The sequence below is a fragment of the Piliocolobus tephrosceles genome, chromosome 4, assembly GCF_002776525.5.
Source record: "Piliocolobus tephrosceles isolate RC106 chromosome 4, ASM277652v3, whole genome shotgun sequence".
NCBI lineage: Eukaryota > Metazoa > Chordata > Mammalia > Primates > Cercopithecidae > Piliocolobus > Piliocolobus tephrosceles.
The window spans coordinates 76,220,532-76,248,189 of record NC_045437.1 but is presented as its reverse complement, the minus strand read 5'-3'; the positions used below and the strand labels follow the sequence as shown (position 1 = coordinate 76,248,189).

Below are 27,658 nucleotides of genomic sequence, written 5' to 3'. Positions count from 1 at the left end.
TGAAGTTACTAAATGACAGAGCTGAAATTCAAACCTAGGCAGGATGTCCCCAGAGTCTATACTTAACCACACCCTAAATTGCCTCTATAAAGTATAATGAAGAAAGGTAGCAAAAAGCAAGCCAAAGTCTTCAGATTTCATGACCCAGTGACAACTGCCATCACTTTGTTTTTTTTTTGTTTTTAGAGATGTGATCTTGCTTTGTTGCCCAATATGGGGCGCAGAGGCATGATCATAGCTTACTGCAGTCTTGAACCCCTGGGCTCAAGCAATCCTCCTGTCTCAGCCTCCTGAGTAGCTAGAACTATATAGGTGCTCAACACCACATCCAGCTAATTTATTTTTTATTTATTGTAGAGACAGGGTCTCTCTGTGTTGGCCAGGTTTGTCTTGAACTCCTGGACTCAAGCAGTCCTCCTGCCTTGGCCTCTCAAAGTGCCAGGATTACAGGCATGAGCCATTGTGCCCAGCCCATTACTTTGGCAAACATATTTCCAGACCTTTTTTCATGCAAGCCTTAACTGTAGCTGACATAAACTTTGGCAGAATACCATGTGATCCTCCTGGAACATGAGACTATGGGAGGTCTGGGAGGAGTTGCTTCAAGGCAATTTCTCACTTGCCTTCCTATCTTTCAGGAGGGTGTCATGAGACAGTTTCTCATTGTCTCTTGGGTTCTGAGGAGGCATGTGGTTTTTCCTTCTGCAGTGCAATTATCATGCTATTTGGAGTTAGGTAACGTTTCACAGGCTAAGGGCACAGTCTCCCACAAGACTGACCTCACTTCACATACCAGCCACAAGATTAGGAGTTTCCAGGTTACTTACGTTTCTGATCAACTGGCTACAAACTCAGGGGTTCCCACCATCCCCTCCCATTAAATAACTTGCTAGAGTAATTCATAGAACTAAGGAAAGTGCTATACTTATGATTATAGTTTTATTATAAAGGACACAAGGCCAGGCGCAATGGCTCATGCCTGTAATCACAGTGCTTTGGGAGGCCGAGGCGGGTGGATCACAAGGTCAGGAGATGGAGGCCATCCTGGCCAACAGGGTGAAATCCTGTCTCTACTAAAAATACAAAACTTAGCTGGGCATGGTGGCACGTGCCTGTAGACCCAGTTTCTTGGGAGGCTGGGCAGAATTGCTTGAACCCAGGAGGTGGAGGTTGCAGTGAGCTGAGATCGTGCCACTGCACTCCAGCCCAGTGAAAGAGTTAGACTGTGTCTCAAAAAGAAAATAAAAAGGACACAAATCAGAAACAGACAACTAAAAAGATATATAGGGTAAGGTCTGGGAGGATCCCAAATGTGAAGCTTCCGTGTCCTCAGGACACTTTCCTGGCACACAAGTGTATGACTACTCACTAGGGAAGTCCACCTGAGCCTCAGCGTCCAGAGTCTTATTGCTGGTTCTTTAAATAGGGATTATGGATTGATTCACTGGCCATGTAACTGAACTCAATCCCTAGTCCCTTTCTCCTTCTCAGAGGTTGGGCTAATAATGTCTTACTAATAATGTCTTAATAATGCCCTCATCCTCTAATCACATGCCTAGTATTTCTGGTATGGCCTACCCCTGTGTTGAGTAATTTCATTAGCATAAACTCAGGTATGGTCTAAGGACCCACAATGAATACAAAGGTTGACCAAATTCTGTTTTATACAACACTTCCTTTCCCTTCTAGCATACAACTGTAAAACTGCTTAGCAGCCTCATAGAATTGACTCTTCAGCAACAAGGTATCCCACTATTCATGTTGCAATAGAGACAGGGTTTCTCCATGTTGATCAGGCTGATCTCGAACTCCTGACCTCAGGTGATTCGCCCGCCTCAGCCTCCCAAAGTGCTGGGATTACAGTTGTGAGCCACCGTGCCCAGCCAACTTACAGTATTTTCTAACAAAAAAGATATAAAGGAGAGAAAGATAGGACAATTAAGAGTATATTAACGTCTTTTTCTGTCCTCCCGCAATTGAATTTTAAATATATTTGTGTATTTTTAATATTTTCAAAATAATATGGTTTGGTTTTGTATTATTACAGTAATATATAATCATGATAAAAAATGCAAACAATACAAATGGTGTTACAGAAATCTTTTTTAAAATCCTCCTCTCCTCTTTAAATCTCAAATTTACAATCGCACTCTCTCAAGTTAACCACAATTCAGTTTATTATAATCCATCCAGAATTTTTTTTCTGTATTAGGCATCTTTCCATATCAGAACTATAGATCTACCTCATTCTTTTAAATAGTTGCATAGTATTTTATTACATGATTGTACCGGTCCTCTATTGATAGACATACAGGTTGTCTCTTCTCCCTTTTTTCATTTTAAAGCAATACAAAAAAATCTACGTTTATCTGAACACTTGAAAGAGAGTATCTGTAGGATAAATTCCTTAAAGTGAAACTGCTGTGTCAAAATTTATATATGTCTTTAAGGACATACCAATTTGCACTCCTACTGTGTGGTAGTGCTTGTTTTCCCACATGCCAAACTTTAAAATAACTGCCAATCTGATAGCTGAATAGAATTTGGGCTGAGTATCTTCAGTTTGCCTCTCCAGATCCATCTTTGAGCCTTCTTTTTCCTGCTCCTTGCCCCAGGATGATGTGGACTACATCATTGGGCTCTTCTGCCCAGCTTCCTGTATGTCAGCTTTAGAAGGAGGAATGCAACAGGAGATGGCAGGTGGGGTGGGAAAGAGAGTAAAGTTGAGTTATTCATTTCCTGGGCTGCCTCATTGTGGGGTCTTTGTGAGCTGGCTGTGACCTTTAAGCAAAGGATACAGCTACTTCAGACAACGCTTTCCACACAGCCGTCTCTGCCTCCAGGTTCCTTGCATTGCTCTTTCTTCCTGTCCTTTCAGGCACAGATGGGATAGTCTGTGCCACTATGCCAGCCACTGTCCTCTCTCTTATGGTTTTCCTATACTGTGCCCCACCTTTGTAAAGAGTAGCATTTTGCTGGGCATAGCGGCTCACACCTGTAATCCTAACACTTTGGGAGGCCGAGGCGGAAGGACTGCTTGGGCCCAGGAATTTGAGCCAGTCTGGGCATATAGTGAGACCCCATCTCCACAAAAAATACAAACATTAGTTGCCGTATTGCATGTGCCTGTAGTCCCAGCTACTTGGGAGACTAAGGCAGGAAGATCACTTGACCCTGGGAGGCTGAGGCTGCAGTGAGCTGTGATTATGCCACTGCACTCCAACTTGGGTAACACTGTGAGACCCTGTCTCTGGAAAAAAAAAAAAAAAAAAAAAAAAAAAAAAGTAGTATTTTTTAGTAAGCACAACTCAAAATACCTACTTTGAATGTTCTGTTTCCTACAAGTTCTTGTTCCGGGGACTTCAGCGTGAGGATTCCCCAGCCCTCCCAATGATTCTATGAGCTATGTATACCACCCTACCAAGTCCCTGTGTTCTAGTTAGAGCAGATGCTATTGTTTGCTCCAGCTAACTTGTTAAGAACCCTGACTAGGCTGGGCGCTGTGGCTCACGCCTGTAATCCTAGAACTTTGGGAGGCCGAGGTGGGTGAATCATCTGAGGTCAGGAGTTTGAGACCAGCCTGGCCAACATGGTGAAACCCCGTCTCTACTAAAAATACAAAAAATTAGCTGGGCGTGGCAGCAGGCGCCTGTAATCCCAGCTACTCGGGAGACTGAAGCAGGAGAAGGGCTTGAACCCGGGGGGTGGAGGTTGCAGTGAGCTGGGGGCGGAAGTTGCAGTGAGCTGAGATCGGGCCACTTCATTCCAGCCTGGGCTAAAGAGCAAGACTCTGTCTCAAAAAAAAAAAAAAAAAAAAAAGAATCCTGACTTAAGTAATTTCTACCTAAGGATAACCGAAAGTCCTAGCAAATTAATTCATTCAATAATCATTTATTGAGCACCCACTCTGTGCTAGACATTGTCTTGCTATTATAGACAGGAAAGTAAACAAGGTAGGCAAAGTTCTTCTTCATGGGGCTCTATTCTACGAGTACACTGATATATAATACTATTTTAGACAGTGTTGAATATTCTATGAAGAAAATAAAGCAAATTAAGTGGAAGATTAATGGCTATGGATGTACAGATATTTTATAAAGAGGATCTTTTTCAAGAGATGTAATTTGAGCACAGAATTGAATGATGAGGAGGACCACACTATGTGAAGGTCTTGGACATACGTGTTCCAGGCAGAAGGAACAAAAACAGTGCAAAGGCCCTGCATTTGGAGCAAGCTTGTCATACTTGAAGATCAGCAGGAATATGAGTGGCCTCAGGATGCGTGGCAAATATGTGGTTTGTTTGCCCAATGGCCACTGGTCTTTCTTCCATGCTGAGAGTTTTAATTTGGTTCAGTCGCAATAGGCAGACTCGAGGGATGAACCACCATTCGTCTAAGCCAATCATGAAAATCCAGTTCCAAACTATCAATCACTGATTTAGGGATGAGCATGTAATCTAATTCTGACCAACAAGACATGGGAAGGAATTTTCTTGAGGTTCCTTCAGAGTTTTTCTCCCTGGTACAAAAAAAAAAAAAAAAGGAAGCCATAAAAGATAAAATAACTCAGTCTCCTTCCCTCCCTTCCTGCTTTGGGTGTTCTTTGAATGTGATGCCTGGAAATACAATAATCTGCTAAAAAAGAAAGGGACAGCAATCCAGGTTTAAAAGACAACACATGAAGATAGCAAAATAAAAAAAGGATGGAAAGACTCTAATGACACCTTGGACTTTCCAAATCAACTGTTAAGACCACCTACCTCCAGACTTCTTTTTAATAAGCAAATGAAAAAATGACCTTATAGGTTAAGTCACCATTACCTGGAGTTTTTGCTCATGCAGTTGACAATGCACCATCCCACACACTAGCAATGGAGGGGGAAATGGAAACCAAGGTAAGAGAGGTGAGCAGGGGCCAGATCATGCAGTACCTCTTAGGTCGAGGCATGGAGTCTGGATTTTATTCTAAGTGTAAGAGATTTTAGAAGATGACCTAATCAAAATAGGAAAACTATATTTTTATCATGTATTGCCATCATATATATCAGGGGTCCCTAACCCCTGGGCCACAGACTGATATGGGTCCGTGGCCTGTGAGGAACAAGGCAGCACAGCAGGAGGTGAGTGGCAGGTGAGTGAGCATTACTGCCTGAGCTCCACCTCCTACCTCCTGTCTGATCAGTAGCGTGAATCTTAGGAGCATGACGGTTCAGGGTTCTTTCTCACAGCAGCATGAACCCCATTGTGAACTGCACATGCAAGTTCATTCATTCATTCATTCAAGGGATCTAGGTTGTGCGCTTCCTATGAGAGTCTAACTAACGCCTGACGACCTGAGGTGGAACGGTTTCATCCTGAAACCATCTCCCCCACCCTACTGAGGGGAAAAATTGTCTTCCATAAAAGCGGTCTCTGGTGCCAAAAAGGTTGGGGACCGCTGATATATATGATAAAAATACATGATTCGTTATTAAAAATAATAGAATAGGCCAGGTGCAGTGTCTCACGCCTGTAATCCCCGCACTTTGGGAAGCCAAGGCAGGTGGATCACCTGAGGTCAGGAGTTCAAGACCAGCCTGGCCAAGATGGTAAAACCCTGTCTCTACTAAAAATACAAAAATTAGCTGGGCGTGGTGGTGGGTGCCTGTAATCCCAGCTATCAGGGAGGCTGAGACAGAGAACTGCTTGAACCCAGGAGGCGGAGGTTGCAGTGAGCCGAGATCGTGCCACTGTACTCCAGCCTGGGCGACAGAGCGAGACTCTATCTCAAAATAATAATAATAATAATAGAATAAATATTGACTACAGATATGATGGTTTATTTTGGGTATCTACTTGACTGGCTTAAAAGATACATAAGTAGTGGGTAAAGTATTATTTCTGGGTGTGTCTGAGGGTGGTTCTAGAAGAGAATGGCATTTGAATCTGTGGACTGAGTACAGAAGATCCACCCTCGCCAATGTAGGTGGGCACTGTCCAATCTGCTGAGTACCTGGGTAGAACAAAAAGTCAGAGGAAAAGCAAATTATCTCTCTCTTCTGGAGCTGGGGTATATGTCTTCTCCTGTTCTTGGACATCAGAACTCCAAGTTCTCCGGCCTTCAGCCTTGAGCTGAGTGTTACAACATTGGTTTCCCTGGTTCTCAGGCCTTGTAGGCTGAGACTGAATTATGCTGCCAGCTTCCCTAGTTCTCCAGCTTCAGACATTGATTTCTTGGCCTCCATAATCACATAAGCCACGTCCCATAATAAATCTCACATCTATCTAGGTATCTGTCAATCATCTACCTACCTGCCGCCTATCATTCTCCCTATATATACCCTATTGGTTCTGTTTCTCTAGAGAACCCTAACTAATACAGAAACATTTACCATTTCCATTTAATATTTAGAGAAATTAAAATTTAGAACAAGATAAAAAAAGCCTCATAAATAATTCATGAAATATTTTGGCTGAAACTCTCAAGTGTTGAGAATCTTCATTTATTTCTGATTCTTATGCTTGGGAGAAACTTTAACACGGGTTCTAGGTCTTGCTTCTGCCTGCTTTAGCCATAAACATAATATTTATCCATTATGTTCTGCTTCAGAGAGTTTGCAATTGCCATCTTGAAGCCCCATCTCTCTTTGAAATACTCCAGAATTTCTGCCTCAGCCTTGTCTCTCTGAAACTAGAGACATTTCCTTCCATAGAATGACTGTCCTAAATATCTTGTGGGTTGTTTTTGTTTTAGCTGGCACCATAACAGTCACAAAACAAGGTAGCTCATTTAAAACATTTTCCTCATGGTTGTTCTGTTCCCCCATTCAGGAAAAAGATTATTGGTTACCATGGCAATCAGCTTCCACAGCATTCCATTCTAAGTAACTGCACAGGTACAGCACAACCTTTACTCCACATTCTTTCCTGTAGTTCTCTGCAGATCTGCATATTTTTCTAGCCTGTTTTCTCTAACTCCTGCTTGAAACAATCAACCAACCAATCCAGGTTAAGTCAGACAATTTTTTCAAAGGTACAATATCCCCATCTTTTCCGAATATTTAAAAAATTTTATATAGACAGTTGTACTACCATTTCCTCTAATTTTGTTCTACCTGGGCCCTCAACAGCAGCTAACTGAAAACTTTCTAGCATCCTCTTTCACTATCTAGGATTACATTTGTATCCCTCTGACCATGTTTGCAAAATAAATGAATTTACAGTAAAAATCAGAGCAGGAGGTAGTTCTGAGATCATTTCCCATGGCTATCTACCATAGTTTTCCTAAGGCTAATTCTTTAGCTTCCTTTACTCTACCACTTTCAAACTTCTCTAATAAATTGTCTTCAAGCCTTGCCTTGAAGATGCCAAACACACATGTTCCCACCCTTGAGACTGTTTAACTACTTTGCTTCTGTTCAAAACATTACTGATAATAAAAGATGGTTTTATTACAGGCCATACACAACTCAATGGTACCCGGTATCTGCTATGTAAATGGAGGAAGTGGGATGATTTTGGAGAGTCACTGGATAAATTCTGTTTCCCTGCAACTATTTCATTCTTACCATTACTTTTACTCTTTGCTGGTTAGTTTCTTCATGACTATGTACTACCAACTAGGAATTATGATATTTCTTTTATATAGAGAGAGATCTTTTAACCTATTTTTCAATCTGACTTTATTTGAATTAACAGTGGTATTTTGGTAATTAAAAAGAGGGCGTTTAAAAGGAAGTTGTTATTACCTAATGTAAGGCAATTAAAAATAAAATCTGGCTTTTACTCTCTTTCCTGCAAAGGTTTTCTATCTCATAGATGTCTTTTCATTGAAAAAGCCATATCTCATGACCAATGTATGAACACCCCATTGAAGACTGCCATCTCCTATTAAGGGCATGGAAATAAACTCTGTAACTAAAACAGATGCCTTCGCCCACAGATTCTAAAATCAGAGGGTATTCATAAACCGCCCTACAAATTTTCAGAGCATAGTGGGAAACAGGAACTGTTCAAATGTGAAACTCTACTAAAGTACTTTCTTCCTCTTCCGGTAAAAGAAAATATATTACTTTCTAGGAAGTTTACCATTTTAAAAAACATACAAAAAAATCAGGGTTGGGAATTCACAACTAAAATGTGGGTTACATCAGCTCATCTCAGGAGAAAAGATATTTACTTAGAGATGGAAAGCCACAGAATGCCTCTCTGATGCCTCTTAAAACTGTATTGGAATTGTTTCCAGCAGGGAGAAAAGGCCACTTTTTCTGAGAAGACATGCCATATTACATAAAATGTTTCAAGGTTTTACATATTCTTTTGACTACATGGACATATGTACTTACTGATCCTGATCCCATATAAGCTGGCGAGAAATTGATACCTATAATTAATCAATCATAGGTAAAATTTTCTAGATTAAGAGGCTGAAGTTAAACAATCGCATAAACTGAGTAATTATATCACAGTGCACCATTCGATTTATGTAGAAAAAAGCTGCTCTCAATTTTCAGTTGACAAAAGAGCAGTTGAGAAAAGACGATGTGGTTGTGAAAAATAGAAACTAACAAAGGGTCAGCACTCTAAAGGCAGGGAGGTAACTGAAAAGCTGTTTTGACAGTTGGGTAAAGATGAGGGGAAAAAAGACTGTAAATGAGAGGAAGTTGTGACGAAAGGGTAGAATAAAGTGTTTGAAAATGGTAAAGTGAGAGGTTTAATTAACACGGAAAGAGCAGGAAAGAGATAAGTTATTTAGTTAGGTAGGAAATTGTAAAGAAATTTTAGTAGTGCTAAGAACATAATTTGTATTTTAATTTGCAAGGGCCAAGGGATGACATTATTTGAAGAATGACAGTTTTATTGTTTTAACATTTTAGATATAAGAAGCTCCATTTGTCTGAAATACAAATTGGTACAAGTTTCTATTAATATGATAATAATATACATTAGACAAATTGGCAAGCAGGGATGTGCCTTTCATTAACCTTTTGTTATAACCTTAAAAACAAAACAGAACAAAACAAAAAAAACCCTGAGGCGACCAGGCATGGTGTCTCACACCTGTAATCCCAGCACTTTGGGAGGCTGAGGCAGGCGGATCACTTGAGGTCAGGAGTTTGAGACCAGCCTGGCCAAAATGGTGAAACCCCGTCTCTACCAAAAATACAAAAATTAGCCGGGCGTGGTGGCAAGTGCCTGTAGTCCCAGCTACTCAGGAGGCTGAGACAGGAGAATCGCCTGAACTCAGGAGGTAGAGGGTGCAGTGAGCCAAGATCGTGCCACTGCACTCAACCTGGACAGCACAGCGAGACTCTGCCTCAAAAAACAAAACAAAACAAAACAAAAACAAAACAACAACAACAACAACAAAAACTAGGGTGCGCACTATGGGTCATGCCTGTAATCCCAGCACATTGGGAGGCCGGGGTGGGTGGATGACCTGAGGCCAGGAGTTTGAGACCAGCCTGGCCAACACGGCAAAAAATCATCTCTATTAAAAAAACAAAAATTAGCCGGGCATGGCGGCGGGCGCCTGCAATTCCAACTACTTGGGAAGCCTAGGCACGAGACTTGCTTGAACATGGAAGGCAGAGGTTGCAGTGAGCCGAGATAGCGCCACTGCACTCCAGCCTGGGCAACCGAGCGAGACTCTGTCTCAAAAAAAGACTTTTAATATTTCAAACTTGAAGCAAGATCATAATTGTATAATGTTAAGATGACCACAGTGTTTGAAACAGTTACAAATTGGTCTTTTTTGTTGTTGTTGGTGGTGTTCTTTAATCTTGGACTCCTAACTTGAGCAAGAAAATGTAAATACAGAAAGTTGCAAAACCAATGTTCCTTAATTAGGAACCATGTGAGTAATTTAACATTACAGTTTCTAAAAGTCACATGTGGTATACATTCTAACGAGTTTTACCTTCTTTTATTTAAACTGCGTTGAAATTGACATATATAACTTTCCTAATAATCACTTCATAGGCTGGTAATCCTATATTCTGGATTTTCCACGTCACTTCAGATTCAAATTTTTTTTCTAATGTCAAATGGTGTGTCTAGATTTTGGTTTGGAAAACAGGGTCACTAAATTTGTAGACTAACTTGAAACAGTATTGGCCTTTGGCAATACGTATCAATTCTATTTCTTGGCCATGATTAAGTAAAATAAAACCAAAGTTCACTGTATGAATTTACCTAACTTCAAAAAAATTTTTTACCTATTTATTTTAAAATAAGGACACTGTAGTAATTTACAATGTAAAAAGCATTAATAATACGGTGTTTTATAGACACAAACACATACATAGCTAGCACACCTATAGAGAGCTACTCACCCTTGCCATACAGAAAATGCAAAACAACACACTTAAGAGATATTGTAATTATATATTATGTGGTCAAAACTAAAGAAGATAAAAATATGCTTGTGTTAATGAAAAAGGATTTGGTGGTCTTTCCAATTTTTAATTTTTAATTTAAATTCCACAGACTGAAACCCATATATTTTTTTCTCTTTCTTGTTTTATTGTCTGGAAGCAAGTGTAATGGAACTCATATTCTTGATGAAGAGGAACTGAGAGGACACACTGGCATTTGCTATGCATGTGATGGTAATTATCTGAGTGAACTAAGATTGACTCATTTTCCTATGCCAAAACTGCTGTTTTGCAAATAAAATTACTATCCTTTATAACATTACTTCGTTTGCTTATTGCTCTGCTCTTTATTCTTTCGTGTTTCAGGTAACCAATAAGAGAAAAAGTTTAAAAGTCGACTACGTCCAGAATGGCACTCAATAACTGAAAATTGAGGTAATTTTTCCGAAGTCCTTGTTGGAAGTATATCTACCAGTAGTGTGATCAGGCTCTCCCTCCCACATTTCCCTGCTAGTTAGGACAGGAGAAGCCCGGGGGTGCTGCTGCAACAGCGGTGGGAGTGGGAGATAGGATATTACCCGCTTGACACTTCTGCACTTCTGCTACCAATGATTCACTCCGGTTTGGCACATTTGTTGCAAGGAAATCTCCTCCCGCCGCTTCCTTGTTCGAGCTCCTCTCGGGCTGTCTCCTGTGCTTTGGCCTTTAAGGAAAAGCGAGAGAAGGTGGGCACACAGGAGCTCGCCGAGTCCTCCTCCCCCTGCTCCTTCCCTAATTTAGCAGTACTTCCGGCCGCGTGACATCATCCCCCGCACCCCGGTGACGTGAGCAGCGGGTGACGTGTGTGCGGAGAGGAGCGCGCTGACGTTGCTATTTAAAGGTCCTCCTGCGGGGAGGATGGAGACACAGCGCGAGCACCTGGTGTGGGGCGCGGAGGAGGCTGTGGCGGCCGGTAGCGGGGCCAAGAGCCAGCGGAGGAGCAGAGCGCACGGCCAGCCAGCCGCCGGCCTCTAGGGGAGGGGGGAAAACAAGGACGGACGGACTGAGGGCCTGCCGCCGGCCCAGCTCCCCACGAGGGCCGCTCGGCCCCGCACCACCAGCCTCTCCGCCGCCTGGCGGCTGCTGCTTGCTCCCGCTGCCCACTGCCCGCAGGGCCCGTCGGGCTCCCGGGACCAGTCCGCGCCCCAGCCCCCAGCCGCGGCTCCGCGGCGGCCACCGCCTCCCGCCCTCTCCCGTGAGCAGGGGGAGGTACCGCCCTCGCCCCCCGTTCTCTCCGCCCCCTTCCCGCCCCCCGCAGCCCACTGCCGCCGCGCTCGCCTCACGCCGGCGGCGCTGACTGGGAAAGCAGCACCCTCCGCTCTGCCAGCCGGCCGGTGCAGGCGGAGGCAGCGGCGGGCTTCAGGCCGCCGGGGCTGGCGCTGCTCTGCCCGGCGAGAGCCGGAGGCCGGCGGAGGCGGGCGCTGATGGAAGTGTGAAGAGGCGGCGGCAGGGCCCGGGGAATGTGAGGCGGCGCGTGGCGGCGGCGCGGAGCGTGAGAGACGAGGAGCAGGGGTGGGGGCGCTGGAGCGGCGGCTGCGCTTCGGCTTCGAGCCCAGCTCTCCTGGCCCCGACGCGGGCTTAGCCTCCCGCCTTGGCTCGGGCAGGCGCCCGTCGACCCTTCGGCCCCTTTCGCCCGCCCTGGAGCTGGGGGCAGGGCGCCAGTGGAAGCGTGGGGCTTGGCTCTGTGATTCATTCATTCTCCGCCGACGGGAGCCTCAGATCCGCTGTGCTCTGAAGAGAGGAGGGAAGAGGGGGCAGCCGCGAATGAAGGGCCAGGCGCGAGCCGGGCTCCATTGTGCTCGGCGGCGGGGGGCGGGAAGGGGCTGAGGGAGGTGGGATCGGGCCCCCTCCTCCAGCTCCCCGGCGTGCGCTGCGCCCCCAGCCTGCTGACAGCCTGGAAATGGCTCTGTTTATTCTCCTCGGGAGAATGAATCGATCCTGCCCAGCCTTCTCTTCCTCCTCCCCACCTCTTCTCTGCTCCGAGTCTTAGGAGAAGAAACATTTAAAAAGACAGATTCCAATGTGGAGTGCCGTGCAGGTTGCGAGCTGCCGGGTTTGCACTTCGAGGAGATTTTTCTATGTAGTTTTTTTCCTAATGTGAGCGCAGGGAAGCCGTGGCATTACTGCTTTTGGGATTTTTATTCACGTGCACGTCGCGTTTGGTTGCTCGCTCCACCCCCGGGGACCTGGTGTGGTGGAGAAATTTGAACCCGCAGCCTTAGCTCTGAAAAGGCCGAGTTACCTGGCTCTCCCTGAGTGTCGAGGAGGACATGAGTGAAATGACCAGCGAACTCATTTTTTATAGGACTCGGTGAAGCCAGATTCTGCATTTTCCTACTTGTAGACTCATTTTGTGGAATTGAATTGATCGCTGTCTCCTCCGCAAAGCGTTTTAACTCGAATAAGCAAATGCCGCCTCTGTTTGAACGTTTTGGTGTTTACAAGAGAGAAGTCATTTTACCTAAGAGAACTAATTGAATTGGCAGCATCCTTGAAATACCTCCGGACAAGGATCTGGGGGTGGGGGTGGAAAAGCAACTGCGAAATAGCAGACGGAGAAATTCCTTTGGAAGTTATTCCGTAGCATAAGAGCTGAAACTTCAGAGCAAGTTTTCATTGGGCAAAATGGGGTAAGGATTTTTGTGCTTAACACAGCTTCGAATCTGTTTATGTATGTGTATTATTGAGCGGTGGTGGTGATTGTGTTTTGTGTTTTCAAACAAACTTGCCACCTTGCTAAGCTGGTCATACTTTAAAGAAATAGGCATGCTAACCTTTTAGGTTATTTTTGCATTTTTGTAGAGCGGTACCAGAGGTCATAATTAAGAAACACATATATCGTTTGTAACTTGAATATGGATTTGTGAGTAATATTTACAAAGACAACGCATTCTACACTTTACTGGTCAGACTGCTGCATCAGTTTGTAATCAAAATCACATTATCTTAGCTTTTGCTGACGGTTATCTTTCAAAGAGAAGTACTGCACTCTCAGTACTTTTAGATAATCAGTTGCACAAAGGAACGATTGTAATGAGTGGTTAGACAACAGTCCTTGAAAGTGATCCAGAGTAAATTGTTGCCCTCACGGTGCCCTCTGTTTTGCCCTTGAATATCCAAAGCTAAAATGTATCGAATTGATTTACTGGGACGTTAAAACGAAAATCTGAAATTCAGTCTTACTGATGCGGTCACCACGGTGCGGGTGCATTCCGTAGGAAAAGGCTTTTTGTTTAAGGAACTTGTTCACTCCTTTTGTGTTTCGCTTTTAAGCTCAGCCCTTCAGTTTGTGTTAACAGTATCAGATCTACACCTTCCTTCGGACCCAGAACCAACCGAGAGTGCATTTTCCAGTCTTTTATTAACTCTTCACACTGTGGGTTGATGAAATGCTAGTGACACTTCCTAATTTAAGCTGGAAACCCATAATATGTTAATGGAGTAATCAGATTTCATTGACAGATTGTCGTTGGTTTTTGGCAGAAGAACTTCCAGAATTTTCTCTCTTTTTGTGTGTGTGTGTCGTTGAACAAACACATCTAAAGTGTAGTTGAGGGACAGATTTTGCAAGAATGGACTCTGAAATTCATTGTGATGGTTTAGGGGTGTACACACGCTTGAAACTAACTGAGGAAAGTTCTTGAATAGTACCTTCTTTTTGGAGTTAGAATTTGAAGTTTAATATGCATAACTTTGAAAATTTAGAACATGTTGTAGGAGACTTCCCTCAGAAATTAATGACAAAGTGATAATGGTTTTAAAAACTTGAATGACAAGTGATGAGAGTACATATAACTTGCATGATTTGGGGGTACTGCTAAGAGTAATTAAAATGCCTCATTCTATTTCTAGCGCAGCTATTAGTAGCTTAGTGATCTGAGGCAAATTGCTTAACCTCTGTGGACTCTATTTCTTATCTGTAAAATGAAGGAATTAGAGATGACTTAAAGATTTCTTCAAACTGTAAAAAACGAATTATTTTCTTTTTATTCTCCTCATTTTAATGATCACTAGTTGGTGTCTGGAAGTCGATCTTTCTGATGGAGACCTTTCTCTAAGCAGTTTAAGCACTTAACGCTGAAAAATAATGGCATTTGAAAAATGTTTTGGATGAATTGCACCAATTTTACATGAGAAAAATACTGAAAAATACTACTGTTCAAAACCTTAGAAATATGGCTTCCCTTGAGCATCTGCAGCTCTGTTTAAAACATGTTGGAGGAAAAAAAATCAAGCAGCAGTGTTTCATGTTGATGGCTGCATTTTGTCTAGACTGTGGAGTAGTAGCATCATGGAAGAAAATCAGTTTTCCACAACCTTTAAGCTGCATGAATGCCTGTCATTTTACCAAGGAAAGCTTAGGCTGATTTTTTTTTTCCTGCCTCAGGTTTATTTGTACAAATAGCACAGGAGGACCCCAGCCCCATGCAGGTGGCAGCCTGGTTGGGGGTTGCACCAGTCCTGTCCTCATGTTGGCAGACAGATATCTACTCTGAAGCCTTTGTAGGGGCCTGGGTACCTTTGGGAGCCTGAGCTGGAACTGAAGCTGGAGCTGCAGCCTGGGCCTTGGTTTGATCCTTGTCCTTGGCCTTTGGCCAGGACAGCCTAAGCCCCTTGGCAGTGTGGGCACGAGCATGCTTCCCAAGCTTGGGGTGGGCAATGTAGGCAAGTTGATTGAGCTTGCAGCTGACACCCTTTGGGATCTTGGGCTTAACCTCCTTGGGCTTTACGAGGGCCCTAATAACCTTGGCACATGTACTCATGGCTTTGGCACTGTTAGCCTGCATCTTTTTTAGGCCCTTCTTGTGTTTCTTGGCAAAGCACATGTTCCTCAGGAACTTGGGGTCCACCCCCTTAAGAGATTCATATCTTTGTGATTGGGATTTCTTGATACCATTTCTGTACCATTTTTGGGACTGGTTGTGTGTGGTGTGGTTCTTGGTCTTGGTCATGTTTGCACCTTAAGCTGCGGCTCCTGAAGTGCCTAGAACCGGAAGAGACAGGATGAATTTAATACTGAGGGGGCTATTGTTTAAAATGGGAAAGTAAACACCACATATAACATGTATTTAGACACTTAACATAATTAATTTGTTTATAAATGAATGTATCTGTCCTTTAGTTAATAAAGTCCTATATATGGACTGAGGAGAAAAAGGAGCGGGCATTTTGTGGTGCTATTTTTTTTGGAAAGCCTGTGTTTGGGGCTATTACCCTTTCTCATTGATAGTGCCTTGTTTTATGTGAGTTGAGAGAGGAAGGGTAGGTGGAAGTAGAAGAGCGTACAGCAAAGCAAAGGCATTTGCTGATGTTTCTACACTTTATGCGTATTTATGCCTAATAAATGTTTGTGGAATTAGCATAGCTGCCTGGACCTATTTCAAACAAAAGGAAACAGGGCTTTAAATGGCCTTTAAAGCTTTACCTTAGCAATCCTTAATTACCTTGCTGTAATAGATATCTAAAATTTAATACTGTGGGTAAAGTGTTTCATATATTATAAATTTTTTTTTAAAACTAATGTTAGGTTATGATAAGGATTTATCTTTGTCTTAATTGTAGATAATTATTGCAAGTCTTGGGCAGTCTAAGCAAAGGAATTATTTTTTAATAAAATCAGTGATTGGGCAGAAAAAAATTATGGCTCCCCTAATAGTAGTTTATGAACTTTGTGGAAATGGAAAAGAACAGCTGAAACTTGACAGTTGGCAAAGTCTGTCAAAGTATCTTGGATGTTGCATGAACTGCTAATTGCAGTGAAGGCAACTAAAGTATGGATTTGTAAAATAGGTGTATCAGATCCCCTAAAAATTAAGGCATTCATATATATAAAATGAAGTCTCTGAAAAGTTTTGAAGCCTCTGTGAGAAGCCCCTGTTAGGTATGACCCCCACCTCCAAATAGTATCTCATAATGACAGCAGTGAGTCCGTAGCTATTTCAGAACTATTAGAGTAGGCAACAGAAATCAAGTAACTTCAACCAGTTATTTCACGACACCCTTTGTTTTTACTTAGCTCATATTGGCAACCTTGTGCCATCAGCAATGGTAAAGAATTCTTTCCCTCCCTTCTCTTATTAAGAGCTGCTTATACATAAAATAGGGCTCTCCCTGCTAATGAAATCTGTTAATGCTGCTTCTGATTTACCTTACCTGCTTATGGGAACTTCTGGAGTCCTTCCTCGCCCTCTTTCCCCAGGTAACTTCTGGAAGCGTGGAAATGAGTGCTGCTACATTGCAGCCCAAACTGAGTCTCTTTGCTGAAAGACAGGAAGCTAACACCTCCTCCTGCCTCAAACTGCAGGGTTCTGCTCTCTAGGGGTTGTAGCAAAAATGTGAAAATCTTGATTCCAGCACTATGAAGGGGTTTTATTGCAAAGATAACCACCCTATCATTTCTGACAACAGACAAGTTAGATGCAAGTCCTTAATTCTTCATTTGTTCATTTTACCAACTTCAAACCTATGTTATAGTGCACGTACTTAGCTCAGTGCTGCTGATAGGAAGGCTAGTACAATGTACTCCTTCCCTTAGTGAGTTTTTACTTTAGAAGTTGGGAAGACAGTCAAGCCTAAAATTAAAATGTGCAATGACATTTTGTAGGAGCTATAATGTAGGGCATTATGGAGACACGAAGTGGGTATTGGAGCATTAGCTGCTGAGGGAAGGATAAAAAGGCTTTGTAGAGGAGGTGATAGGTGTTAAATACTGAAAGATGAGTACAAGTGAGCCTCTTAGAAAAATTAGAGGGCATTCAAGGCAGAGGGAACAGTGATTGACACCACTAAAACGAGGAACCGCAAATGAGTTTGGCATGACAAACTTGTTTGCTTGAGCCAGCTCCCTTTGGTGTAGCAAGAGATAGGTCTAGGGCCTTATTATGCAGGGGCTGGGTTGGAGAGCCATGTAGATCAAATGAAAGATTGGATTATCCTGTAGTCCAGTGTGTTTAGAGGTTTTTTTGGCTATGGCCCATTGGAAAGATAAGCATCTTTACATTGCAACCCAATATGCTTGTATATAAATGATAAAATGTCACTACATAATACCCTTGCTTTGTGTGGTGCACTCTGGTAGTTTCTATTGTGTTCCATTCTATTTTATTTTTAAGATAGACTGATGATGGTGACCCACTCAATTTATTTAATGACGCTGTGGTAGCAACTGGTAATTTGAAAAGCACTTCTCTTCTGTGTGAAGATTACTAAAGGGTTTTAAGCAGAGTAAGAACATGATCAGGGAAGCAGAATAAGAGAGCAGTTTAAAAAATCATTTAAAATTCAATTTTGTGTCTTGCATCCTGTGGAAACACCAAGCCAGAACAATGAACTATAGCTGGGTAGAGGAAGTGGATAGTTGGGCAGGCCCTGGAAAGTTCCGAAGTGGGGAGAGGAGGGATAGTGACTGAGAGATGTGTAGTTGACTGAATGCAGCTTCTTTAGAATTAGGACATTTCATGTGCAGAGGTAATAATGTAGCGAAGAGCATGGTATGTTCTTAGCAAAGTCACTAACTGTGGTTCATAAAATAGTGAATTTGGGAGTTAAGGGGTTGACAGAAGAAACTGTCTTTATTCATAGTTTATAGTTTTGAGTGATTAAACATCTCAGAAGAAAAAGTGGTTATATCCCAAAAGGTCTGACCTCTCTACTGCCATGTGATTTTTTTTTTTCAGTCTTTAGTGTTTAGTTGAAGTACTTGTTTTTAGTTACTGGATTGTTATTTTGGATTAATATGACTAACTGGACAGAAGAGTAGGGAAAATGAGTGGTGAGTGCTTAATGTTTTCTGATATAATTTTTTTCTGATGTAGTTTTTAAATGACTATAAAACATTTTATGTAGATTTATATCTCAGGACATATCTAATGGAATGAAATGTGCAGTTTTTTTGTGTTGCATATTTGTAATGCCTTATGACCTGTGGCTGATATTTCTGTTTGTTTTTGAAAAGTTGAGTGCTTTTGAGGCATTGCAAAGTTTCAGGTCTGTTAAATATCTTCATTTCAAAAGAATCTACATGTGATAAGGAATATTTATGTAGATTTTAGCCCATATACAAGAATTCAGATAAAATTTTCACATCCGTCTTATTGAATGAGTATTGCAAGAGTAGGTAAAACTTTTTTGTTTTGTTTTGTTTTGTTTTGTTTTTTTGGAGACGGAGTCTCGCTCTGTCGCCCAGGCTGGAGTGCAGTGGCGCTATCTGGGCTTACTGCAACCTCTGCCTCCTGGGTTCCAGCATCTCTCCTGCCTCAGCCTCCCAAGTAGTTGAGACTACTGGTGTACGCCACCACGCCTAGCTAATTTTTGCATTTTTTAGTAGAGATGGGGTTTCACCATATTAGCCAGGGTAGTCTCAAACTCCTGACCTCGTGATCTGCCTGCCTCAGCCTCCCAAAGTGCTGGGATTACAGGTGTGAGCCACTGCACCCAGCCAAGAGTAGGTAAAACTTTTTAAAAACTAATAATTCAATGGTCTTCAGTATGTGAATAAAATTATATATATATATATATATTTAATTATTTATTTATTTGAGACAGTGCAGTGACCCATGCTGGAGTGCAGTGGTGCCATCATGGCTCACTGCAGCCTTGACCTCTCAGGCTCAAGCAGTCCTCCTACTTTAGCCTCCCAAGTAGCTGGGTCTATAGGCTCACACCACCATGGCAGGCTAATTTTTGTACTTTTTGTAGACATGGGGTTTCATCAGGTTGCCCAGGCTGTTCTTGAACTCCTGGACTCAAGTGATACATCTGCCTTGCTGTAAGCCATCACGCCTGGCCAAAATCATGTATTTTAATCTTACTTTTTATAGCACACCTCTCCGTAGTCTATAAAATTAGGACATCCATGATGACTCTCTGTTAAAAGAGTCAACTTTATTGATGAACTTATGTTCTTAATTTTAACATTTCATACCTTTTGATACCCCTTTACCCATCTGTCCTGAGTGTAACACATTAGTCATTTCTGTGCTTCTTCATGAAATGTCTGAGAAAGAAAAAAAAGATGAAACTGATAAGAATCAATGTTGCTTGTTTTAAGCAGTATTTTTAAGGGAAATTATTGACACATACAATCTTTTTTTGTTTTGCCTTTTTCTTCTACTTGCATTTTTAAAAATGTTGTTTTTAAAAGTTTTTAAAAATTGTTCAATTCTCTGGTAAGTACAATTTAGAATTAATTTAATTTTTTTTGTCTGCTAAATACTTTGGATAATATAATTAATTTTATAGGGTCATCTTTTTAACTCTTCTTTCAGTGAGGTTTTGTCCACCCAATAATGGATTGTGAAGCCAGTATGGATCTTGTGTAGCTAAAATAATTTTATATATCGAACTAACATTTGACTTAGTTAAGAACTGAATTTTATTTACCCTTATTTATGTTTTTTTTCTGTCAAGGTAGACTACTAAAGGAAGGCAAAAAGTCATTGTTTTCTGTCTTGTATCAGAAAATAAAATTGTTTATAAATCCCCCCCAAACCAGTGATCTAATCAATGTTTTATCTTCATAGTGCACTTACCTTTGCATTTTCTTTACCTTTTAAAAAAATCACCTTTATCTCTTAACACCTAATATTAATATTAGCTTAAAAAATTAGCTTGGCTTTACGAACATCTTATTTTAATGTTCTTCCATAAAACAAGAAGAGTTTCAATGTTATCTTTTGAGAAGTGTTGGCACCAAGTCCTCCAGGCACGAAAGTTGTAAGAATTGAGGGCTTTTTGTAAAATTACCAAGTAAGAGTTGCGTAGAAATTAAACACAAACAAAAAACTGTGCTTAGGGAACACAGATACTAAAGCAATTTCATTACTTTATAAGGTCATTGAAAGTCATGTTTATTATGTCATGTCTGTTGGCATGTCTGGATCCATGTGGTCACATGCCTCAGAGTCCAGAGGCCTGTAGAGGAGAATGTCCTTGATTTCCACCCCCCTCCATAGAATAGTTTGTTCCTAATTTGTCATTGTCTAATTGGGGAGTCTTTTTTGAGACCGAGTCTTGCTGTATCACCCAAGATGGAGTGAAGTGGCGCAATCTCAGCTCACTGCAGCCTCCATCTCCCAGGCTCAGGTGCTCCTCCTGCCTCAGCCTCCCTAGTAGTTGGGACTACGGGTGCGCCACCACACCTGGCTAATTTTTGTATTTTTGATAGAAGTGGGGTTTCACCATGTTCGTCCTTACCTCAAGTGATCCACCCACCTCGGCCTTTCAAAGTGCTGGGATTATGGGCATGAGCTACTGCGCCCAGCCTAATTGGGGAATCTCAATAGAAGTCTACTGAGAGATATAACTCTGATACGTATCTCTTTGGGTATTATACATTGTGCTTCCTAACCCACAAATTCATAGTGTGGTACACATGTGCAATATTAGTTGAAAGGATTTGTGGGAATTAGCGCTCATATACAGAAAATCCTGATTTCTAGCAATTGGGCCAATAGTTGGATATACCAATTATTTTTCTGATAATTTTTCTAGATAAATTTTTGAATTACCTTTGTATTTATGTATATCTCAATCTTAAGTTGTTATTGTCTTTCTTCTGTTTAAGTATTTATAAGGGTTGTTCTGAACAAGACTTTCTTTGTGTGAGTTGGAATTTTCTGCCCAGTTACTTTCCAGTTTCCCTCATTAGACTCTTAATAATGATCTTTAGGACATGACTATCAAAGACCTCAAAATACTCATATTAGAAATTTCTATCAGTCAGTCTTCCTGGAAGATAAGTCTGTACATTCCTAAATGTATATGGGACAGTTATTTTGAACCTATTATAATATTTAAGTTACTTAGCCTATCCCTTTACCTTTCTGTGCTTTTTTTTTTCCTGCTTATTCCTTTGTAAAACAGTGCTGTTTTCTTTCTTACTCCGTTATGAATCACTGTCTCATGGCTTTTAACATTAAAATTTGTGTGCTTTGCTTAATCACTCTGCCAGCTCCCAAGATGTTTACAGATTGAGGATTCCTCCTACTCTTGTTTACTCAGTATTGCCAGGGATCTGTATACATTAAGCTCAATGGGATTACTCCCAAGTCACTCTTAAACTGATCTTTCTTGAGATTCTGTTGATAAAAAAAAAAAAAAAAAAATTCTAGATCTTGCAGGCTGCTGTTTTCCTTACCCAACTGATAATCTGTAAGATTTTAGTTGTGTATTTCATTGTTGCTTTTATTTAGTATTTTACTATTGTTAGATTGATACTTATTGCTATGCCTATATTAGTATAGTGGAAATAGACATTAATGATGACATTGCTGTTTAATTGTATTTTGCAACATTTTAGTACAGATGCCCTTGAACAACACATGTTTGAACTGTGTGGGTTCACTTATATGCAGAGTTTCTTCCACCTCTTGTTACTCCAAGACAGCAAGACCAACCCTTCCTCTTCCTCCTCCTCCTCAGCCTACTCAATGTGAAGATGAGGAAGATAAGAATATTTATGATGATCCACTTCCACTTAATAGATAGTAAATACATTTTTCTCTTATGATTTTCTTTTTTCTTTCTTTTTTTTTTTTTTGGTGGCAGAGTTTTGCTCTATCCTGCCTGGCTAATTTTTGTATTTTTAGTAGAGATGGGGTTTCACTGTGTTGGCCAGGCTGGTCTTGAACGCCTGACCTCGGGTAAACTGCCTGCCTCTACCTCCCAAAATGCTGGGATTACAGGCGTAAGCCACTGCACCCGGCCTCTTTTCTTTTCTTTTTTTTTCTTTGCGACAGAGTCTCACTCTGTCACCCAGGCTGGAGTGCAGTGGCGCAGTCTTGGCTCACTGCAACCTCTGCCTCCTGGGTTCAAGTGATTCTCTTGCCTCAGCCTCCTGAGTAGCTGGGATAACAGGCCCATGCGGCCACGCCTGGCTGATTTTTGTATTTTTAGTAGAGGTGGGGTTTTGCCGTGTTGGCCAGGCTGGTCTCGAACTCCTGACCTCAAGTGATCTGCCTGCCTCAGCCTCCCAAAGTGTAGGGATTACAGGCTGAGCCACCATGCCTGGCCTGATTTTTTTAATAACATGTTTTTTTCTCTAGCTTACTTAATTGTATGCGTACAGTATATAATACACAAAATATGTTAATTGACTATGTTATCAATAAGGTTTCCAGTCAACAATAGGTTATGAGTAAAGTTTTTGAGGAGTCAAAAGTTATATGCAGATTTTTTACTGAGCATAGGTCAGTGTCCTTAACTCACAAATTGTTCAAGGGTTAACTGTATATTCTGAGTAATCAGTGTAAAATCTAGGATGTTACATTATAGGCTATTCATGTGGTAGAAGCTATCCCAAAGAATATTTTCAAAGATGGTACAGTGGTCAGTTAGAAATCAGGATATGAAATTGTATGTTCTGAATGACTTCAAGTATATAAAATTCTGTGTATGCATAAAAATGTTTGAAAGAGACTCATTAAAGTGGTACCATGTTTATTTCTGGGAGGTAAGATTGTAAACTTTTGTTTTTTAGTCTTTCTGAATCTTGTAGTTTCTCTATAATGAACATACTAAGTTTTAGAACTTCTCTTGGGTTTTAAGGGTGAGGGTATTAAAAAGAGAACTTCTCTTGGGTTTTAAGGGTGAGGGTTTAAAAAAAATATTGATTACAGTAAAATGTTATCAGGACTGGCAGGGCGCGGTGGCTCACGTCTGTAATCCCAGCACTTTGGGAGGCCAAGTCAGGCGGATTACCAGGTCAAGAGATCGAGACCATCGTGGCCAACATAGCGAAACTCTGTCTCTACTAAAAATACAAAAATTGGCTGGGCTTGGTGGTGCACACTTGTAATCCCAGCTACTTGGGAGGCTGAGGCAGGAGAATTGCTTGAACCCAAGAGGCGGAGGTTGCAGTGAACTAAGATTGCGCCACTGTACTCCAGCCTGGTGACAGAGCCAGACTCTGTCTCAAAAAAAAAAAAAAAGTTATCAGGACCAGTCACTGTTATCACATCTGGATACTTACAGATATTTGTATCAATTTTAGCTTTATCTCAAATTTTATCTCATTCTTTTCAAGATTGGCTAAAGAAGCAGTTACTCTAGTGCTAGCAAAACTTGTTTAAGTGTAAGGAGTATTTCTTTTGTCAGTTATTAGTGTATTAGCACTAAACTACTTTTTGTGGAGAAGGAGATGCAGCCCAAAGGGAAACTGTGACTATGGGAGGTTATGCAGCTTTGACATGGCAGATCATGTGCTGGATTCCCCAGCTCCTTGGGGCTCTTACCATTAGAACAGGTGCTCCTCAATGCATGCTTACATAGATATAGATTCATTTGGAGAAGGCTTTCTAAGTCCTTATAGTGGTTTACAGAGACTTAATTTTACTGCAAACTTAGTTTCTTATAGATGAATTCATTAAATGTATGTTGTTTTCCTTCTAGATTGTACTGAAAAATCTGCATTTTAATTTTAGTGTAAGTAAGTCTCGCACAATACATCATACAGTTGTCCCTTGAACATGGTGGAGGTTAGAGGTACTACTTGCCCCACCAACTCACATTTAACTTTTGACTCTCCCAAAGCTTAATTACTAATAGCCTACAGTTGACTGGAAAGCCTTATCAATAACATAAACAGTTGATTAACACATATTTTGTATGTTATATGTTTTATATGCCATATTTGTACAATAAAGTAAGCTGAAGAAAAGAAAGTGTTATTAAAATCATAAGGAGCCAGGTGCAGTGGCTCATGCCTGTAATCCCAGCACTTTGGGAGGCCCAGGCAGCAGATGACTTGAGCTTACAAGTTTGAAACCAGCCTGGGCAACATGGTGAAAACCAGTCTTTACAGAAATACAAACATTAGCTAGTTATGGTGGTACACACCTGTAGTTCCAGCTACTGGGGAGGCCAAGGTAGGAGGATGGCTTGAGCCCGGGAGGCAGAGGTTGCAGTGAGCTGAGATCCTGCCACCGCACTCCAGCCTAGGTAATAGAGTCAGACTTTGTCTCACACACACACACACACAAATGGCTGGGTGCAGTGGCTCACGCCTGTAGTCCCAAGCACTTTGGGAGGCTGAGGCAGGTGGATCACTTGAGGCCAGGAATTTGAGACCAGCCTGGCCAACGTGGCAAAACCCCATCTCTACTAAAAATACAAAAATCAGCCGGGTGTAGTAGCGCATGCCTGTAGTCCCAGCTACTCAGGAGGCTGAGGCTGAATTGCTTGATCCTGGGAGACAGAGGTTGCAGTGAGCTGAGATCATGCCATTGCACTCCAGCCTGGGTGACAGAGAAATTCTGTCTCAAAAGAAAAGGAAGAGAAAATATATTTACTGTTTATTACATGGAAGTGAATCATCTTAAAGGTCTTCATCTTCATTGTCTTCACATTGAGTAGGCTGAGGAAGAGGAGGGATTGGTTTTGCCATCTGTGGTGGCAGAGGCATCTGCATTAAAAGCCTGTTCAGACAAATATCCTTTCTCCTCAGTGATTTTCCTAATGGCATCTAGGAACTCATCTACTACCTTTTAGTGGGCAGAAGCTGCTTTTCCTGTTATCTGGACATTTTTTAAGCCAAAGCTCTTCTAATATTATCAAACCATTCTTTCCTGGCATTAAATTCTCTGGCTTTAGATCCTTCATCTTCTTTTTGCTTTAAGTTATCAAAAAACTGCTTTTTCTCAATTCATATTAAATAGCTATGTTTTTTTAATAGTAATCCTTCACCCACATAGAAGCTGCATTTTCAATATGAGAAAAAAGGTATTTTGCAAAAAGTGCAAGGTTTTTGCACCTGCTGGTAAGATGGTTTCACAAATTTTCTTTTCTTTTTTTGCAATGGTCCTTACTCTGGGTTCATTTATCTTGAAATGGTAGGCAACCACAGCTGCAGACCTCAATCTGCAGCACATATCAGGCAATTCAGCTTTTTCTTGTAATAGCATGACTTTGCTTCTTGGGAGCACTTCCAGCATCACTAGTGGCACTTCATATGGGTCTCGTGGTGTTATTCAAAGTTTATGGTATTGCACTAAAAAGGATGAAAAACATGCAAGAACCGTGATTTTACTGTTGTGATACACAATTTACTGTGGCATTTTAAGCAGACACTTGAGCTCACTGCAATAGCAATAGGAGTTAGCTACAAATTATTACAGTAGAATAGTATGTACTAGTTAATGTTACGCCATGATGTAATACTGCATCTTTATGTGTATTTGCAGTTTTCTAGATGTGCCATGTATGGTCTGTAAGTTTTTGCCTACGTTTTGATAAATTTTAACTCTTTGTAATAGATTTGTGTGTACTTTATGTTAGTAAATGAAAAAATAGACTAGAATCTACATATTTTATGCACTCATAATGCCTTTTTCTATTTTTTCAATATTTCTAAGCTATGCAGTTAATCTATAAGTTTTTTCAAATTATAGCAAATCTCCAAAAATTTTTCTAATACATTTATTGAAAAAAATCAGTTGTAAAACATTATTGTAAGTATACTGGTGCAGTTCAAATGCATGTTTAAGGGTCAACTGTATTTTGAATACATTTAAGTACTTCTCATAAATGAAATGTTATTACATGTTTTTGGTATAGAGTTTTCAAAGTTGATATTAACATGTAAATGCCATCAGTCGGCCTTGTTAACTGCCTTTGTAGTTATTGGGCTCATGAGCCTCTGGAATACTTATGCATCTATTTACATAATACATAGGCAGGCTCTAGTTTTCTAAAGAGTTCAGACCAGAAAAAGAAAGCTTGAGATGCTATCTTGAAACATTTTTCCTGGGGCTTAAAAGTGGAGACCTTGCTGGGGACGGTGGCTCACGCTTCTAATCCCAGCACTTTGGAAGGCCGAGGTGGGCAGATCACAAGGTCAGTAGATCAAGATCAAGACCATCCTGGCCAACATGGTGAAACCCCATCTCTACTAAAAATACAAAAATTAACTGGGTGTGGTGGTATGCGCCTGTAGTCCCAGCTACTTGGGAGACTGAGGCAGGAGAATTGCTTGAACTTGGGAGGTAGAGGTTGCAATGAGCTGAGATCGCTCCACTTTGCACACCAGCCTGGTGACAGAACAAGACTTTGTCTCAAAAACAAAAACAAACAAACAAAAATAACAAAGTGGAGACCTGCAAGTAGAAGGACCAATTGTAGCATATTGTACAATTTCTGAATCATCCCGAGGTAGTTGTAAGTTACTTGATTTCCTCACTTGTAAGAGAAGATTGGACCATATTGTATCCATATTTAAAATTATTTTTTTTGGAATTATCTTTCCCAGAGCTTTCAAACTCTTATGCTGTCATTGGCTGACCAGAAAAATGTGTGATAGTATGAGATAGAAGACAGTTGGGACTGGTGGGGACTGTAGGAAAGTGAAGAGAAGAGATCCTGCCTAAAAACATTCATATCCAGTGTATTCTTAAAACCCTCTGGCCAAAGAAAGTCATCTGAAGCCTGATCCGTTATTCAGCAAACATTTTTTGAGTTCCTACTAGCAACTGTGATACGCTAATGTAGGTCAGATACAGGCAGTTTGGAAATGCTTTAACTCTTTTTTTTAACTTTTTTTTTTTTTTTTTTTTGAGACGGAGTTTTACTCTTGTTGCCCAGGCTGGAGTGCAATGGCGCGATCTCAGCTCACTGTAACCTCTGCCAGGTTCAAGTGATTCTCTTGCCTAAGCCTCTTGAGCAGCTGGGATTACAGGCATGCGCCACCACACCAGGCTAATTTTGTATTTTTAGTGGAGACGGGGTTTCTCCATGCTGGTCAGGCTGGTCTGGAACTCCAGGCCTCAGGTGATCCGCCCTCCTCGACCTCTCAAAGTGCTGAGATTACAGGGGTGAGCCACACTGCACCTGGCTTGGAAATGCTTTAACTCTTGACTGAAGAAGGAAGACCACAGCATCAGCATCTAGTATGACAGTGGCAGCAATGCTTATTAGATCAGTGGTTCTCAATTTTGAACCTGCATGAGAATCACCTCGAGGCCTTGTTAAAAAGAAACACAGATTGCTGGACTTCCTTTACCCCCAGAGTTTTTAATTCAGTGGATCTAGGAATGGGGTCCATGAATTTGCTCTTCTAACAGATTCCCAGGGCATGCTGATGCTGCTGGTCCAGGGAACTTCTTTGAGAGTGACTGCATTTGATAAATGAAGCTTACAAATCAAATGTGAGAAACTTTTGTCCATTCAAAAGCTTCAGTGACTCCTAAAGTATGCTTGCTTGCTTGCTGCCCCTTCCTTTTGAAGTTGCAAAAGCTAAGTTTGAACTAAGGGGGAAGAACTTGAGTAAGCT

At 41.3% G+C, this 27,658-nt stretch overlaps 1 protein-coding gene and 1 pseudogene across 1 annotated transcript in view; one reads left to right on the top strand and one right to left on the bottom strand.

Moving 5' to 3' along the window:
* Positions 1-11,657: 11,657 nt before the first annotated feature.
* Positions 11,658-27,658, top strand: part of HOMER1 (homer scaffold protein 1) — a 139,023-nt gene continuing 123,022 nt past the window's right edge. Inside the window, exon 1 of the mRNA XM_031935432.1 lies at positions 11,658-13,025. Within this exon, the coding sequence (XP_031791292.1) occupies positions 13,021-13,025 (5 nt within the window). The 5' untranslated portion in view covers positions 11,658-13,020. The remainder of the gene's footprint in view (positions 13,026-27,658) is intronic.
* LOC111544431 lies at positions 14,883-15,347 on the bottom strand (annotated as a pseudogene).